This window comes from Lycium ferocissimum, chromosome 3 (assembly GCF_029784015.1).
Source record: "Lycium ferocissimum isolate CSIRO_LF1 chromosome 3, AGI_CSIRO_Lferr_CH_V1, whole genome shotgun sequence".
NCBI classification, from domain to species: Eukaryota; Viridiplantae; Streptophyta; class Magnoliopsida; order Solanales; family Solanaceae; genus Lycium; species Lycium ferocissimum.
The window spans coordinates 19,725,042-19,742,036 of NC_081344.1; the positions used below are offsets into that span (position 1 = coordinate 19,725,042).

Consider the following 16,995-nt stretch of genomic DNA (forward strand, 5'->3'; position numbering starts at 1 on the left):
CCTTGCGAGATAAACAAAGTTAATTAGAAACACTAACCTGATCATCAGAATAAACTTGATCAAACTCACTTCCTTGTTCATTAGGTAGGTCAGCACCTGGAGGTTCAAGATTTTGAAAGATATAATCCATATTTTTGGAATCCATATATGCTTCATAATTCTTTCTCTCATTTGAATCACTTCCTTCAGTATCACTCGCATGTGATGCCGTAATAATATTGCTTAGATCATACATATTTGATTCACCAATATATAACTGGAAACTAGGATTTGTCGCTCTTAATTCAATACTTGTCGCATTTTCAATGTCTGCATCGGATGTTGTTGGGCTATCTGAATTTGTTGTTACATAGGGCACATTGAGGTCCAAGTCATAGGGCAAGTTGAGGTCCAAGTCATAGGGCACATTGAGGTCCAAGTAATAGTCATTTTGAGTTTGATGATCCATACCGTTGAACGCCAGTCCTGACCTATAATTAGTGCTCCCAATACTTGGGCCTTGTAGTCCTTGTGAACCCAGAGTTCCAAATAATGATCCATGTTGTTGTAGCCCACCACCAGCACTATTTTGAGTGGACGAAGATAGGTTATTGAATGGGTTGACAATGCTGAAGTAGTGGGGTTGAACTTGATGTTGAGGACGATAGAATTGTTGTTGAGTTGAACTTTCTCCTCTAGTAAATATTGTTGGTATTATGTGGGCCACTTTGGGTTTGATCTAGGTTACGTTGTTGTTGTTGCGGACTTGGAATATTTGTTTGAAGATGAGGCATTCTCCCAAATTTTTTAAAGCTACTTCTTTGTTGAGAACGACTTGAGGATCCTTGACCTGGTAGGTGACAAATAGATTTTCGCTCGTCTGGAGCTCTCCAATTGTTGTTACGACATTTCTGAGAGGTGTTAGAAGAAAAAAAATTACAGGAGAGTTGGACCATGGAGATATAATATATCATCTGAACTCAATGTGAATTTCGTGTGTTGGAAACGACTGAAGTCATTTTTAATAGAAAACATATTTGGTGTTTGGTAATTGGTGAACGATAAAATTTTCTTGAAACAATATAAACAACTAAAAAATTTAAGGATGTACCTGAAGATGGCTTGCAACTTGCATCTTGGTAAGACCATGCACATTCATCACCTTAAGAATGTCTAGTGGATAACAACCTACATGATTCATAAGAATATAACTTTAATTTAATCACTGTAATAATAGTCCTCGATCAAGCTAAGGTATATGCAAGTACAATAATTACTACGTCTTAATCTCAAACAAATTGACATTGGCCATATATATGAATTTTCACTTACCATATCTCTCCATGTAAATGATCAATTATAGAGAAAATTAATTAACTATGAAATAAACTTACTTCCTTCACCTATTTGTTGCACAACTTTCATGAATTTTGTATGAAGATCTATTGTCCATTCTGCGAAGACCTTTTCTACAGCGGCCTTATTAGCACTGCTCTGGCTCTCTCCTTCATTAGTCTCCTTTGTACTTTTTCTACCTTTCTTTCTTGTTGACTTGTATTTTCCATTCGATACGACATTGTTTTCAGCCTCATGAATATTATTTCTATGTTCCTCAGTATTAGGCACATTCTTCTCTCCAGCTTGTTCTTCATCACCAACAATATTATTGTTAGCAATATCATCAGCATGACCAATTACATTCACCTGAACTCCATTTTCTTCTAATCCTTCTCTCCACTTTTTCTTTTGAATCTTTTCCCTCAATACAAATTGCCATAAGTGTTTCACAATTTCCTCGTGAAGTGGCTTTTCTAGGTAAAGGTAAGCTCCGGTATCGAAAGCCTTCTTTGCTAAGAGTGGATTGTGTTCATCATATACACCTGCATTATTTTGGCAAGCCATTAGAATTGAATTATACTAATGTAAACACTATGTGAATAGTTAATTTCGTATATTTACTAAAATTTATCCGTTATAACAATATTATTGTTACAAAATAACTTTTTATCATTTCATTGTACAAAAAAGAAAAAGAAATAGGATTACCAATGGATTACTTATTCTATTTAACGACAAATTATTAAAAAATCATGTTAGTTATGTGCTATTAGGCGACGAATTCCACATAGCGAATTCCTGTTTTCTTAGAGTGTATTTATTAAAGATAACCACTAAAATAAAAAATTAATAAACGATAACCCTCTTTGCTAAGAGTAAATTCATGTGTTCATCACATACAACTACATGATTATTTTGAGAAGCAAGCCATAAAAATTGAATTATATTGTAGACATTACGTGAAAGATTAATTTCACGTATATTTACTGGAATTTTATGTATTATAATAGTAAGATTGTTACAAAACTAATATCACTAAAAAAAATGGAATAACGACATACAACTTATATCGCTAAACAACAAAAATTCATCGCTAATCATATTTGACGACGGATTATTAAAACAAATCTGTTTAGCTACGGGCTATTTAGCGATGATGTAACGATGAATTTCATAGCCAGTTTATCTTTTGTAGTGTTTTAATTAAAATAACTGACTTTACCCATTTAATAGTAGATGTCATAGGTCGAAGAATACTAGAATAAATACTCACAGAGTGAGACGATGTCCAAGGCTGCTACACTTTATTTTATGCAAAGATATCAATCAAAGGATTGTTAAGTGAATTGACATTAATAATCATCACATCGATTTTTGTCTTTCCTTTGGAGAGCATTGACATTGCTGTTGAAGCCATATCAACCGTCATAACTGTATCAATGCACTTTAAAAATCAGTGAAGAACAAGAAAAGAAATATACATTATACTCAAAATTATCACATGGATCTGATTATTTCTTATAAGTTGATTGATATGCGGAATTGCTACACTTTAGTTTATGCAATTATGCATATCAATCAACTTATTATATTGTAATCAATGTTTGCAATCTTAGATAGGTTAAAAAATATGTTATTTAGGATAAAAAATGGAATCATATATAGAATAGTGAAGACCAGATAGAAATTTATTGTTAAAGCAATTTATTCAAATGACATGTTGACAAGTAATAATGGACACAAAAGTTTAGAGATAATCTTTTTTCATGAATATGCTTAAGAAGATTTAGAAAAGAAGTAGAAATAGATTTCCCAACAAATTTTAGTTATTATATGCTTAAGAAGATTTAGAAAAGAGGTAGAAACAGATTTCTCAACAAATTTTAGTTATTCTAATACGATTTATCTATTATCCTAGCAATATTCTTTGAAGTCTTGCCCTCAATAATATAAATAATCCAATTGAATGTGGGGATATAATCATTTAATCGAATTCAAGAATCTTATGTATGACAACGAAAGTAAAAAGAATTATAAGATAATAAGTCGACAGAAGAGTAAAAATCTTTATAGCATACTGAGTCTCAAATCGAAGAAATACACTTTCTACAAAAAGGTATTACCTAAAACAGTAGTAGTTGAATGATTACATAGAAGGTGTATAGTATCTAAAGTGAAACCCAAAAAATTATTTAGACATTGACTTTGAATTTCAGAAGTTTCAAAAAGCAGAAAAAGGATTAAAAAGGCCTTTCCTTTTCTCTCGGATTCTGCTTTATATGTTATTTATCATGCCATGCAATACTGTTAATTAATTAATTAATTTTTTTGTTACTAAAACATTACTTGCTCTATGCATGTGTACTCATGATACATACAAATGTATCTGGCAAAGCAATTCAAGTAAAAAAGATTAACACACCTTGGACAGGGAACAATCAATGAATACTAACAAAATAATTGAAAACAAAAAGAAAGAAGGAAAAGGCATAACATATTATACCGAAATTATTAATTACACCACTTTTATTTGTAGGGTATATTAACTCAAGAGAATTCCCATTTTAAGCCATTTTAAGATAATTCTTGGAAAACATAATTGTAGCATTTACTTTTTCTTTTCAAATATTCTAAAAATTGCCTAATGTCCTCATAAATGAAAATAGATAAAGTGATTGAATGACCATTAAGGTTGAACCAAGATGAAAAATGATATTTGATAAGCGACCATTAAAGTTGTTCCAAATTTATTTCTTTCAGATTAAAAAAAATAAAAAGATTGAAATATTTTTAAATTCAAGGCGCGTGCGTGGTCAAAAGGATGAAATAATAATTTTATATTAAAAATAAAATAAATAAAAACTCCTTAAAGATGCAAGTTTTTTTTTTTTTGGTTGAATTACAGAGGATAAAACACTCCATGAAATTAAGAGGACAATTTTTAACTAAACAAAAAAATAGAAATAATTTTTTTTTTTTTTTTAATCATGAAAATCAGGTTTCCTCATTTTTTTGGTCTACGTCTAATAAAAATAATATCGGTTCTTATCAAGTCCTTCTCTTTCTCTTCCCTCCTATTGCCCTAATCTTGTGCCGCCGCCACCCAAGCGAATTTATTTTTTCTAAAATGATTGATAGATTTGTAAAATCAGAGATCTACACCTTCAAAAATTATTTTTGAGAGATTTAATTAATTTTCTCCTTGAACTCTTTGTGACTCAATGCAAAATGGAAACAAACAATTTCCCCCTTTTCTACCGAAAGACCAAGTGTAGAACACATACATATGTTAATTGAATAATTTAAATTTACATAAAGCTATATCCCTTCGGGAACATCCCTAAAACTAGAGGTCACAAAGATTAACATGAAAGTATCGATCCCCTTTCAAAAATCATATACTTCTTTACGGAGAAACTAATTGAGTGTGTGACATACTTATAGCAAGAACCAAAAATAGAAAAAATCAAATTTGATTCTTTATAACCGCAAAAAAACTCATTTATTAACTAGTAAAACAACATAAACAATCATAGAAATGGTTTTATGACAACAAGAAAAAGAAATTCAAGATTTATAAATAAAATAAAATCTAAAAAGAGATCGATGTTAAAATCACAAATTAAATAACAAGCATCGCATCAATTAAATCTCATATAAAAATTAAATCACACAGAATTTAATAATATAAAAAAAAATTAAGGTCATAAATTTTATATAAATATGTATATTTTTTGAGATGTCACTGTTTTTACCTTTATATGCATAGGACACAAGCAAATCAACCATCTCATTAACAAACTTTTTGTCATGATCAACCACCATCACACAAATTCATATCATAATAAGGAGCTGCCATGGGGTTATCTGTTCCTTCAATGTTAGTTTGAGAAATTTCTTCTTCAGAGATAACGAGAAGGAGATATAAGGAATTAAAACTGTAATAGAAATGCATAATTTATAAGTGAAATACTTACTTTTTCGTCTGACTTTTTTTTTATTGAAGCTCTAATGTTTATGTGATGTTCTCTTTCCCTTTGACGCCTGCGTATATAGTATTCTCTACTGGCTAATGAGCATGTTGAGTGTTGACCATACAAATTAATTTTATTAACCTGTTTTTCTTTTTTGTTTTCTTTATTGAGTCAAGACAAGGGTATACTTTCGGCTTTTCCTTTTAGGGATTTACTATGGAGAGCAATATTTTTTGATAAATTCATTTTTCAATGTTTATTTACTTAACGTATTTTTCAAGGAAACATTTTCATTTATAAGGAAAAATGACTTCAATCACTAAGTACTCATTTGCATTAAAGAAGTATCATAATTACGTTCTTACTTTATCTAAATTATTTTGACCAATTAGATATTATTATTAACCATTAGCATTCAAAAGCGTCATAAAACTACTATCTCCATATCATAAACTCCACTATGTATTATTACCATTTGTTACTAACTTACGCCAACAAAACTTTGAAAATGATCAAAATAATTTTTCAAGGTTAATATTTTCTAAATTATTAGACACACACACTTCAACCAAAAAAAGACACACACATATAGACACATACAAACGCAGCCTTAGTGATTTTGTTACAACATATACCTTAAGGAATATGTGTCACGACCCAAAACACGGGTCATGAGGGCACCCACACTATCCCCGGTGGGTGAACCCTTCCCTTAATCACATCAATTAAAGAATATGTAACGACCCATTGGGCCATTACCAAAAGTTCCTCGGGATTCATGTCCCAAAATATCTTTGATCAGTGCGAAGTTAGTTCCGTAGGAGAATTGTCCTATTAAAATTAATCTGAAATCGAGTTAGAAAGAATTAAAAGCGTTTAGGGCCACAAGGGCCCAGTGATGCGCTGCAGTGGGCAGATATGCCGCCATGGCACGTCCGCGCCAGCCATCCTCGTACCGCTATAGCGGGTGTGTCTATTTTCTAAGAGCTCGCCACAACGGACTACTTTACCGCCATAGCGGACAACGCAGAACAGACCTAGTATTTAAGTTTCATTTCGAGATTTGACCCCATTTTTCTTAAAACGCTAAATCCTAGCCGCCACCTGGGGCATTTGGGGAGCTAATCTCATGGTTTATTGGAGAAGGTAACCCCTCTACCTCGTTTATTTCATCTTCCCTTTCATTTATTTTTCCATTTACTAAGTTTCATCTTCTAGAGATATATAAATGGAGGTTTCCAAAATTTTCAAAGTCTAGGTTGATAAAATGGGATTCCTAAGCTTAAATTCTGGACATTCTTGGAAGGATCTTGTAAGTTTCCTATTCTAGGAAGACTAACCAACCTCAAATTGCTAATATTTCCTCTATTTTACTAATGGGTTACAAAGTGGGTTCTTGAAATAGGGATATTATAAGGAAAAGAATATTATTTATGATTTTTTGGAGTGAAATTAGCAATGAAAACTGGAATAGTATTCAAAAAGTGCTTAGAAAAGTTAGTTGAGAATAGATTTCAATTTTACCCTGACAAATCCGAGGCTTTGTATAAAATTCCTAGAACTTGACCCTTGTTCTTTTGGGATTCATTGACATTCCTAGACCCTCCGTCGTGAGTTGCGGTTTGGAGATGCGAAGATGAAGATCAAATGGATGTTCGTGGCACCTGCTTGGCTTCGAGGTAGGTTATTGCTTACTTGAGTAGAATCCGATTAGTATTTCATAATTATGCAATAGAAAGTGATGGAGAAAGCATGTCTAGGTCTTCGGACAAGAAGTTGGGATGGTTATTCTAGGTTGGTATTTGTTATTCAAGATTGTTGTGTGTATTATTTCGTCGGGTTGCCTTGCTAGTTATGGGTGTTGGTTCATATTATTTTGTTGGGTTCTTTCCATGAAACATGTACCATTAGTGTTGCTCGCTTACCTTTGGGTTAGACTTCGGCTAGCGATTCATATGTAGTAGCAAGAATTGTTGAGAAACCAGGTACACCTTTGGGTTGGAGTTTGGGATGGAATACTTATGTTGGTATTGTTGATTTATGGCTTGTCTCCTTGTTATGTTCTTTTGGGTTGTTTTCTTATGTGTTGGGACTTGTTGCCTCGTGAGTAACTCTAGCATTCATGCCTAGTGATTATCATACGGTTAGGGGATGGTATGTGTTATTGGAGACTAGTTGGGACGAAGGGAAAGTTATGATATTGATATTGTTGTTGTGATATGTGTACATGTGTGGCACGAGCATTCATATGCTCATATTGGCATTGTTATCATACATTTACATATGTTCATATATTGGGATCAGGTTGTGCGCCGCAACACTTACTTGGATCGAGTTGCACATACCACAACACTGACTGGGATCGGGTTGCACGTTCCGCAACACTGACTATTAGATCGGGTTGTAGGCCACAGCAGGTACATGGACTTAGCGGTCCCCCATGGGTCATGACTGTCGGAGCATAGACATCGTCCGCCCGAAGCATGTGTGTATCATTGCATTACATTTGCATTCATTTCATATTCTCATATTGTTGGTTTTTGCATTGATATTGATATGTTGGTGATAGTATGGACTTGATAGGGGTTCTTGTGATTATACTTCGGGTTTATGGAGGTTTTGGGAAGGTAAGTCGGACTTGGTAATTAGCACTAGAAATGACATTCCGGGTTTTATGGGAAGTGTGACCTTAAGCATATTCTAGCCGGATATTTCATCGGTAGGGTGAGTCGGTGGAACTAGGTTGGAATTAAAGGGAGTAGTAGTTGTACTGGAGCCTTAAGTTGTGCATCATATTTGGGAGTGTTAGTGATTACCTCTAGTGTTGGGATAATGATAGGTAGGTTGAGATAGTGTGTGGTAGATCGTGAGAGAGGCTTATTATTCGGTTTAGTCCGGTCATATGGGACTTGTCCTACAATGGGTAGCCTTTGGGGTAGATTCTTCCTTGGTGAGCATTCGTGGAGTGGAATGATGTTGGAGACGGTTCAATTGGTTGTATTGTAGCCGCGTAAATGGTAGGATCCCCTTTCTTACAATTTCTTTAGTTGACTAAATTGCTGCCTACCATACTTATCCGTTATTATTTATTGTTATTATGATTTTCTAATCGTTGTCGACCTATGATGCTTACCAGTTCGAGTGTTGTATTGATACTACTCTTGCTATACCATTTTGGGGGGGGGGGTGTAGGTCTATTTCAGGTTGAGCTCGTGGTTTATTAGTTCCGAGGATGTGTAGGTGCTATCTCGAAGGCTCTGTTATCTCATTCCAATAGAGTTGTCTTATTATACTTAATTTTGTTTGGTTCCAGTTATAACTTAGAAGCTCTTGTACTAGTCCAGACCAGATTTTGGGAAATGTTTGTAAAGTCTTGTACACACTTTTACATTTATTAAATGGTAAATGATTTATCGATGAATTCTTTTATATTATTCCTTTAAGGTGTGATTTGGTAAGGAAAGGGTTCGCCAACTAGATGGGAATAAGTAGGTGCCCGTACGGACCCGAATTTGGGTCATGATAGAATATTTGAGGAACGAAAAGAGAAATTATACCAAGTCAAAAGATACATATACATAAGTATTGAAAGTGTGGAAATGACAACAACTACCATCCTAAACCCTGGTCTGGACTCGTACAAGAGCACTAAAGTAAATACAACATCCTAAATTCTAAAAATACAACTCTAGAAATGCATAAATAAATCTGGCTATGAAATCAAAAAGGACATATAGCAATGGAGGGAAATGCGGGCTGCAGGATCCGGCAAATGGCTCACCCGGAAATCTCTAACGAGAAAGTGCCTGAGGTTACTCTTGAGGTGGTGAACAAGACTCTGCACTCAACAAAAAGTACAACAAGAGTAGTATGAGTACGACACTAGTACTCGTAGGCATCATAGGATGACAACGATTAAATAATGCATATAAATAAGAAGACTTTAACAAGTAGAGAAGATAAGCGATCGCGCACAGTCACAAAGAGGTTCAGGTACAAGATCAACGGAGTGTATAAGATGCCAAGTAAGACAGTAAATGAATAAATGTATGAATATGAATGCAATGCAATGCAATGGGATGCAATGCAATGCAATGCCCCCCAGGCCACCTCTCCAATCCGTACACATATATTAAGAGCTATGCCTCAAAGTCATGACCCATGGGGGACCCGCGAAGTCTATGTACCATATCTCTCTCTGGCAAAGACCTCAAAAGCTACATATCTCGCTATCCAAAGAAACACCTTGGAGGCTATCAATAAACTCACTTTTTGGAAAAGACCCCGGAAGCTATCATTCCACTCGCTCTCTAGGAAAGACCTCGGAGGCTATCAATCAACTCACTCTGGCAATGACCTCGGAGGCTACCAATCATTTTCCTTACCATCACATCAATCATATATGGAAAAGGATTGCATGACATGATGAAATTAATGGCAACAACAACTCAAATCATAAAGTAAATAAATGCATGCCACGAATGCTAGTCATAACTTGGTTCAACAATATTATCCTTCTCTTTTCCATGTAATAAGTTGTCACGCCTCGAACCATGGCCTAGGAGTAACACGGCACTCGGTGCCTTACTACATGTGACTGAGTGAACAACATGGCTTGCTAAATCAACATGGGACATGTACTAATGCAGAATATAAGTTAAACATGAGATTCAATAATCATAAGTCTGAAAATACTCTTATATCATGAATGCCAAAAATAGTCTGAACATAATAATGTAGCCAACAAGGCTAACCCAACTACATATCTGACATGACATGATTGGACTAGTCTATGACGCCTCTGAAACATGAGTCTGAATATTAAAACTGTTTACCGGGACAAGGCCCCCGCCATAGCTCTACTGCATGACGTAACATGAAAGTAAATAAGGATAACGCCCCGAATGAAATGGGCCTCACCAATAGCTGATACGTGTGAACCTAGTGGGTAGATCCGTCATCCTGTAAATCAATGCCTACATCGTGAAATACAGGCCCCGAAAAATAAAGGGACGTCAGTACATTTGAATTGTACTGGTATGTAAAACAACTAAATGAACAAACATGACACATGAAGTAATGGAGGTAAAACTGAAACTGTAAACTAAACATGAACAAGAGTATCATATATATATATATATATATATATATATCTGTGGGAGAGCCTAATATAACCGATAACATGAAATCACCACGCGAGGCATGGAGTCTGGTACTTGGCCCGACCAGCAGAGCAATCCTATTCCTTGCCAGGGTATGAGACATGAGCATGACATGAAATGATCCAATCAATTTTCTGAAGGTATCGTCCTAACTAGGCGGATCGATCCTTACCCTACATTGCCATACGTAGTTTCAGGCTGTCTGAGCCTTCTCGGTAAATCTATTGCTACTCCTAAAAACATGAACATGAATATGGTTATAGTTGGCTTAGAAGTCCATGGTTTTTCATAACATGACTTGTAAACAGGATTCGTATGTATAATTTAACATGAATATAGATACATAATATAAATTGTATGAAACAGGGGAACATGCAGGATTTCATAGAATTGAGTATAATGATTCATAACTTGTATTTAAGAACCCATGGAATGCAAAACATAAGTGTTCATTGATTATGAATGGATTCCCAATAACCAAAATGGAATATCAAGAATACGATAACAGATTAGTAGTACGGCCATGGTATATCATGATACATGTAACTTGGGGTTATCATGAATTAGAATAGAAACCCTAAGTCTGTGAAAATTAGTATTTTCATGGGTGAATGTGGCGTGGGGAAAAAAAATGATTTTCCCACACGTGGATAGAAGCCCTACATACCTTAATCGCTTCAAAACTTGAAGGAAATGTCTGAACTTTGAAGGAGAACCCCAAAAATCGAATCTTGAAATCTTGAAGAGGATTTTTTGAAAACCCTAGGATTGTAACGTAGAATCTTGTTGGGAATCCATGTATAGGTGTTAGAATTACTTAGGAATACATTGGAGGGACTTACCTTGATGTGGGAGGATGAGGAAAAGAGAGAAAAGTCATGCTAGGGCTTGGAAAACTGAAAAATTCTCGATCGACGCATTTTAAAGGAAATAACTGCGGCGGTTTGTGTCGCATTCTGTGATACATATCACGGTATACGGTCACAGATGCGCAGGCATATCAAAACAGTGAGCTTGTATTTTGTGACGGACTTTTGAGTTCTGAAATGTGACGCATACTACCATATGGGTCGCATATCCCTTTATGCGGACGCACATGAAATGCATACTGAAAACAGAGAATTGGGAAATTCTGAGTGGAGGTCTGCATCCCGATATGCAATGGATATCACGATACGCGATGTATATCACGATGTGCGATGTATATCCGTGCCGCGGATTGCCTGTGAATTTTACTTGCCTGATTATAACTCCCTGTACTTAGATCTGACTGGCCTGATCCTTACGTGGCTGGAATGGTACTTCAACACACATCTTATATTCCTTATGGTGATTCCATTATATCTCCGTCTCCCAAGGCAACACTTAGCCCGAAGGCAGGAGGTGTTAAAATATCTCCCTCTTGGAATCATTCGTCTTCGAAAGATGGGTCATGGTTAAGAATGCAACTGGACATGGCTTGAGTACATAAACGTGAGGAAACATGACATGGAACATGGAGACTGAAATAACATGACATGGTTTCATGGAAACATGATCACTGGGATATGAGACATGAGTAATAGGTGCATGAACGTGAACGTGAAACGTGAGGCATGAATACGTAAGGGGAATGACATAGATATGGAAGGCATTTACCTTGAACACCCTCTGCTTGCTCCTCAAACAAATGCAGATATGTAATTTCATGTCCTTTTCGGCTTCCGATATAGCCTCTTTGAAACAAATGCAGATATGTGAATTTCATGTCCTCTTCGGCTTCCCATATAGCCTCTTTGACTTTTTGACTCCTTCATAACACCTTACTGAGGCTACTTCCTTAGTCCTGAACTTGCGATCAAGAATATCCACAGGGATTTCTTCGTTGGTTAGGCCATCTTTAACCGTTATAGTGTCAGCAGGAACAACCAACGACAGGTCTCCCACGCACTTCTTCAGCATGGATACATGAAATACTGGGTGCATAGCAGTCAATTCTTATGGCAACTCCAACTCAAAAGTCACTTGACCAATCCTTCGCAGGATTCAGTATGGTCCAATATATCTGGGACTAAGTTTCCCTTTCTTTCCGAATCTCATCACACCTTTCATAGGTGAAACCTTTAAAGACACCCAATCATCAATCTAAAACTCTAAGTTTATACACCTTACGTCTGTATAGGACTTTTGGCTACTCTGAGCCGTCCTCAAATGCTCCTGGATCAACTTGACTTTCTGTATAGCCAGATAGACCAAGTCTGGCCCTTACAACTCTGCCTCACTAACTTCAAACCACCCAATGAGTGGTCTACACCTTCGCCCATACATAGCTTCAAACGGTGCTATCTTGATGCTAGCATGATAACTGTTATTATAGGAAAATTCAATGAGTGGTAAATGATCATCCCAATTACCTTTAAAATCTAGGACACATGCTCTCAACATGTCCTCAAGAGTCTGAATAGTGCGCTTTGCATGGCCATCTGTCTGAGGATGAAAAGTTATACTGAGATTTACCTTGGTACCTAATCCTTTTTGAAAGGATATCCAATAGTGCTCTGTGAGCTGAGAACCATGGTCTGAAATAATGGACGCTGGGGTCCTATGCAATCTTACAATTTCATGAATACAACTTGGCATAATCTTTTATTGAATCAGTGGTCTTGACTAGCAAAAAGTGCACTGACTTAGTCAGTCGGTCCACAATCACCCAAATGGAGTCATGTCTTCGGACCTGTTATAAATTCTATAGTTATCATCTCCCATTTTCACACAGGAATGTCAATATTTTGGGCCAAGCCACTATGCCTCTAGTGCTCAGCTTTCATTTGCTGACAATTTGGGCACTTAGCCACAAATCTACTACATTCTTTTTCATGTCGTTCCACCAGTAAGCCTCCTTAAGGTCTCGATACATCTTCGTGGAACCTGGAATTGTAGGCTTCTGATATAATTCGCTCTCTAAGCCCATCTACATCTGGAACACATAATTTGCCTGGGTACCTCAAGGTACCATCATCTCCCCCTTGTTCGAAAGCTGTTGTCTTATGCTTGTGGATCCCCTTTTTCAGCTGCGATAATCAGGGATTATTAAACTATTTCTCCTTCACTTCGGCCACTAAGGAGTAAAGGAGTCCAAGCATCGAACTCCTAGGTTTGCCAAGCAGTGAAATTCTCTTGTCATAATTCTCTTATCTGCCTCGACGTGAGATAAACTTCCTATGGATAGCCGACTAAGAGCATCGGCTACTACATTTGCTTTCCCCAGATGGTAGAGAATAGCTACATCATAATCCTTGAGCAATTCGAACCATCTTTTCTGTCTAAGATTCAACTCCCTCTAGTTGAAAATATACTGAAGGCTCTTGTGGTCATGAAACTATCAACGCGCACTCCGTACAAATAGTGATGCCATATCTTAGGCGCAAAGACTACAAATGACAATTCCAAGTCAGTCGGATAATTTTTTTTATGAGCCTTAAGTTGTCGGGATGCATAAGCTACAACCTTACCATGTTGTATTAAGACACATCCGAGACCAATTCCTAAGGCATCACAATATACCACGAACCCTTCGGTTCCCTCTGGTAGCGTCAAAACTGGAGCAGAAGTCAACCTCTTCTTCAACTCTTCAAAACTTTGCTCACACGCATCTGACTATTGAGATTTGACCTTTTTCTGAGTCAACTTAGTCAATGGATCTGAGATAGAGGAAAATCCCTCTACAAAACGTCTATAATAGCCTTCCAGACCCAACAAACTTCTTAAATTAGATACTGAGGTGGATCTGGGCCAATTCTTCACGAAATCAATTTTCTGAGAATCCACTTTAAAGCCTTCACCTGAGATTACATGGCATAAAAACACCACTGACTTAAGCCAAAATTCATACTTGGAAAATTTCTCATAAAGCTGACGATCCTGAAGTGTTCACAACACTATTTTGAGATGTTCTGCATGATCATCCCTACTACATGAATAGACCAAAATGTCATCAATAAACGCAATGATGAATAAATCAAGGTAGGGCTTGAAGACTCTGTTAATAAGGTCCATGAAAGAAGCTTGTGCATTTGTCACCAAATGACATGACAAGAAATTCGAAATGATCATAATGGGTTCTGAAAGCAGTCTTCGGAATATCAACTTCCTTAACCTTCAACTGATGGTAACCTAATCTGAGGTCAATCTTGGAATAACATTGGGCACACTGAAGTTGGTCAAATAAATTGTCTATTCTGGGGAAAGGATACTTGTTCTTAATGGTGACTTCTTTCAACTGGCGGTAGTCTATGCGCATGCGTAAGGATCCATCTTTCTTTAAGATAAACAGGACTGGCGCTCCCCAAGGTGAGACACTTGGCCTAATGAATCCTTTGTCAAGAAGATCTTTCAACTGAGCTTTTAATTTTTTCAACTCTGTTGGAGCCTTCTGTATGGCAGAATAGATATCTGCTCAGTGCCGGGAAGTAGATCAATTCCAAAGTCTATCTCCCTGTCGGAAGGAACTCCGCGAAGATCTTCTGGGAAGAGTTCTGATAATTCATTAACGACTGGTACGGACTGGAGAGTTAGGGTCTGGGTATTTGTATCTTTGGCTGGAACTAAGTGATAAATATGCCCCTTGGAAACCTTCTTTCTGACCTTGAGATAGTAAATAAATCTGCACCTGGGTGTTACTGAATTGCCCTTCCATTCTATGACTGGTTTATTAGGAAACTCAAAACTTACTATTTTAGTTCTACAGCCTATTGCTGCATAAAATGAAGCCAACTAATCCATACCCATGGTTGCATCAAAGTCTACCATTTCCAACTCTACTAAGTCAGCTACGGTAGACGCAGTGATAGACTAAAACTAGGCAGTCCCTATAAATACGTCTAGCTATAACTGCCTCTCCAACTGGAGTGGACACTTCGAAGGATTCATGCAACTTTTCTGGTTCTATCTGATATTTCTTAGCAACAAAAGGGGTTACATATGATAAGGTGGATCCTGGGTCAATAACGGCATAAACTTGAAAAGTGAAAACTGTTAACGTATCTATGATGACATCTGCAAGCACCTCTGTATCCTGACGACCTGCTAATGCATACAAGCGGTTTCAGCCTCCACCTGCATTACCAGACTTAGCCGCACCACTCTCCGACTGGGCTTGAGAATTCCGAGGAGCTGCTGAATTTGTGGACTAAGTCATATTACCTACGGTACCCTGTCTCACTGATGGATAGTCCCTCTAGAAATGGCCCTGCTGGCCATACCCATAGCATATATCCATACCCATGCGACACTCCTTCGGATGTCTCTTACCACATTTACTACAAACCAGGTTGTCATAAGTCTTTTGGCCCATACTGGTCTGTGACTGAGAGCCTGCTGGCTTGGACTCTGTCTCCTCTGGTCATTCCTGAACTTTGGGGCTGGGGCACTGGCTGTGGATGGAGCGGGTCCTGATGACCTGTTTTTGAAGAATTTCCTGCCTCCACCTCCCCCATGACTGAAGTTACCTGTAGACTTAAATCTTTTATTGAATTCCTGTCCTTCTTTTTCTGGAGTGCCACCTTTTCCTTTATCCTGTCCTCATTACCCTGAACAAAAGAAACCATCTTGGTGATAGTCATTTATCTATTCTGAGCAGCGATATTTGCATCAACATACAAGTTGGGTATAAGGCCCAACACAAATCGCGTAACTCTGTCCCTCATACCGGGGAACATATGCGGAGCATACTTTGCCAAGGAAACAAACTTGAGGTAATACTCATTCACGCTCATATCATTCTGCCTGAGTCTCTCAAATTCGTAGGCCTTTGCCTCCCTGCCCTCGAAGGGCTAGAAGTGATCTATGAAGGCATCTATAAACTTATCCCAAGTTGTAGGAGATGCATCTTCCCCATGGGACTGTTCCCATGATTCATACCAGATGTGAGCAACATCTTACAACTAGCTCCTAACTCTACTGCCTCTGTCTCTGTAGCATGCATAACACGAAAAACCTTCTGAAGCCTAGCAATGAAATGTTGTGGATGCTCTGCCTTAATAGACCCTGTGAACACTGGAGACTTCATACGCAGAAATTCCTGGGTCTGGGAATAGTACGCCTCTTCAATAGCACATGCGCTAGGAGCCGTTTCCTGATGCTGAGCTTGCGTAGCAACAATCTAGGTGAGTAACTGGATATCTCCCCTAACATCCATATCTGAGGCACTGGGTTGCGGAGTAACTGTGGGACGGACCTCCGTAGGCCTTTCGGTAAATGGGGGTGCAGTCAGGGGCACTGAATTCAATGTAAGCCCCTGAGCACCGATGTGAACTCCCTGAGTCTGAGAATCTTCTTCCCTGGCAGCGTCAACACCAGCCCTTTAGCTATTGGTTGACGTCCTTTTGGTGTACTTTCTCTTCGCAGACATTTTCTGAAATACGCAATATGCACGAGTTAGAAGGATTCCTGAAAGCATAGGACTAAGTGCACGATCTAGAGTATGAAAGAAGTGAGACAATCCTTGATGTCTTGGTTGTCAATTATTTACATGTATGGCGCACACAGCCACGTAAGAGTGACCC

General features: G+C 37.4%; 1 protein-coding gene across 1 annotated transcript; it reads right to left on the minus strand.

Annotated features, from left to right (window-relative positions):
• LOC132048749 (two-component response regulator ORR26-like) lies at positions 1-12,418 on the minus strand. The gene is made up of 5 exons (XM_059439436.1): positions 12,255-12,418; positions 12,092-12,168; positions 1,374-1,859; positions 1,091-1,167; positions 1-890 (listed from the first exon to the last, which is right to left on the minus strand). The coding sequence occupies exons 1-5, from the start codon at positions 12,416-12,418 to the stop codon at positions 675-677; spliced, it is 1,020 nt and encodes a 339-aa protein (XP_059295419.1). The 3' UTR covers positions 1-674.
• Positions 12,419-16,995: the final 4,577 nt, after the last annotated feature.

Bases quoted from the DNA above. Each gene is read 5' to 3' on its own strand.
- LOC132048749 (XM_059439436.1), bottom strand. From the start codon at position 12,418: ATGCACCCAGTATTTCATGTATCCATGCTGAAGAAGTGCGTGGGAGAC. The intron at 12,169-12,254 runs GTGTTATGAAGG...TTTGTTTCAAAG, and splicing joins AAGGAAGTAGCCTCAGTAAG to AGGCTATATCGGAAGCCGAA. The intron at 891-1,090 runs GTACATCCTTAA...AACACCTCTCAG, and splicing joins AAGTTGCAAGCCATCTTCAG to AAATGTCGTAACAACAATTG.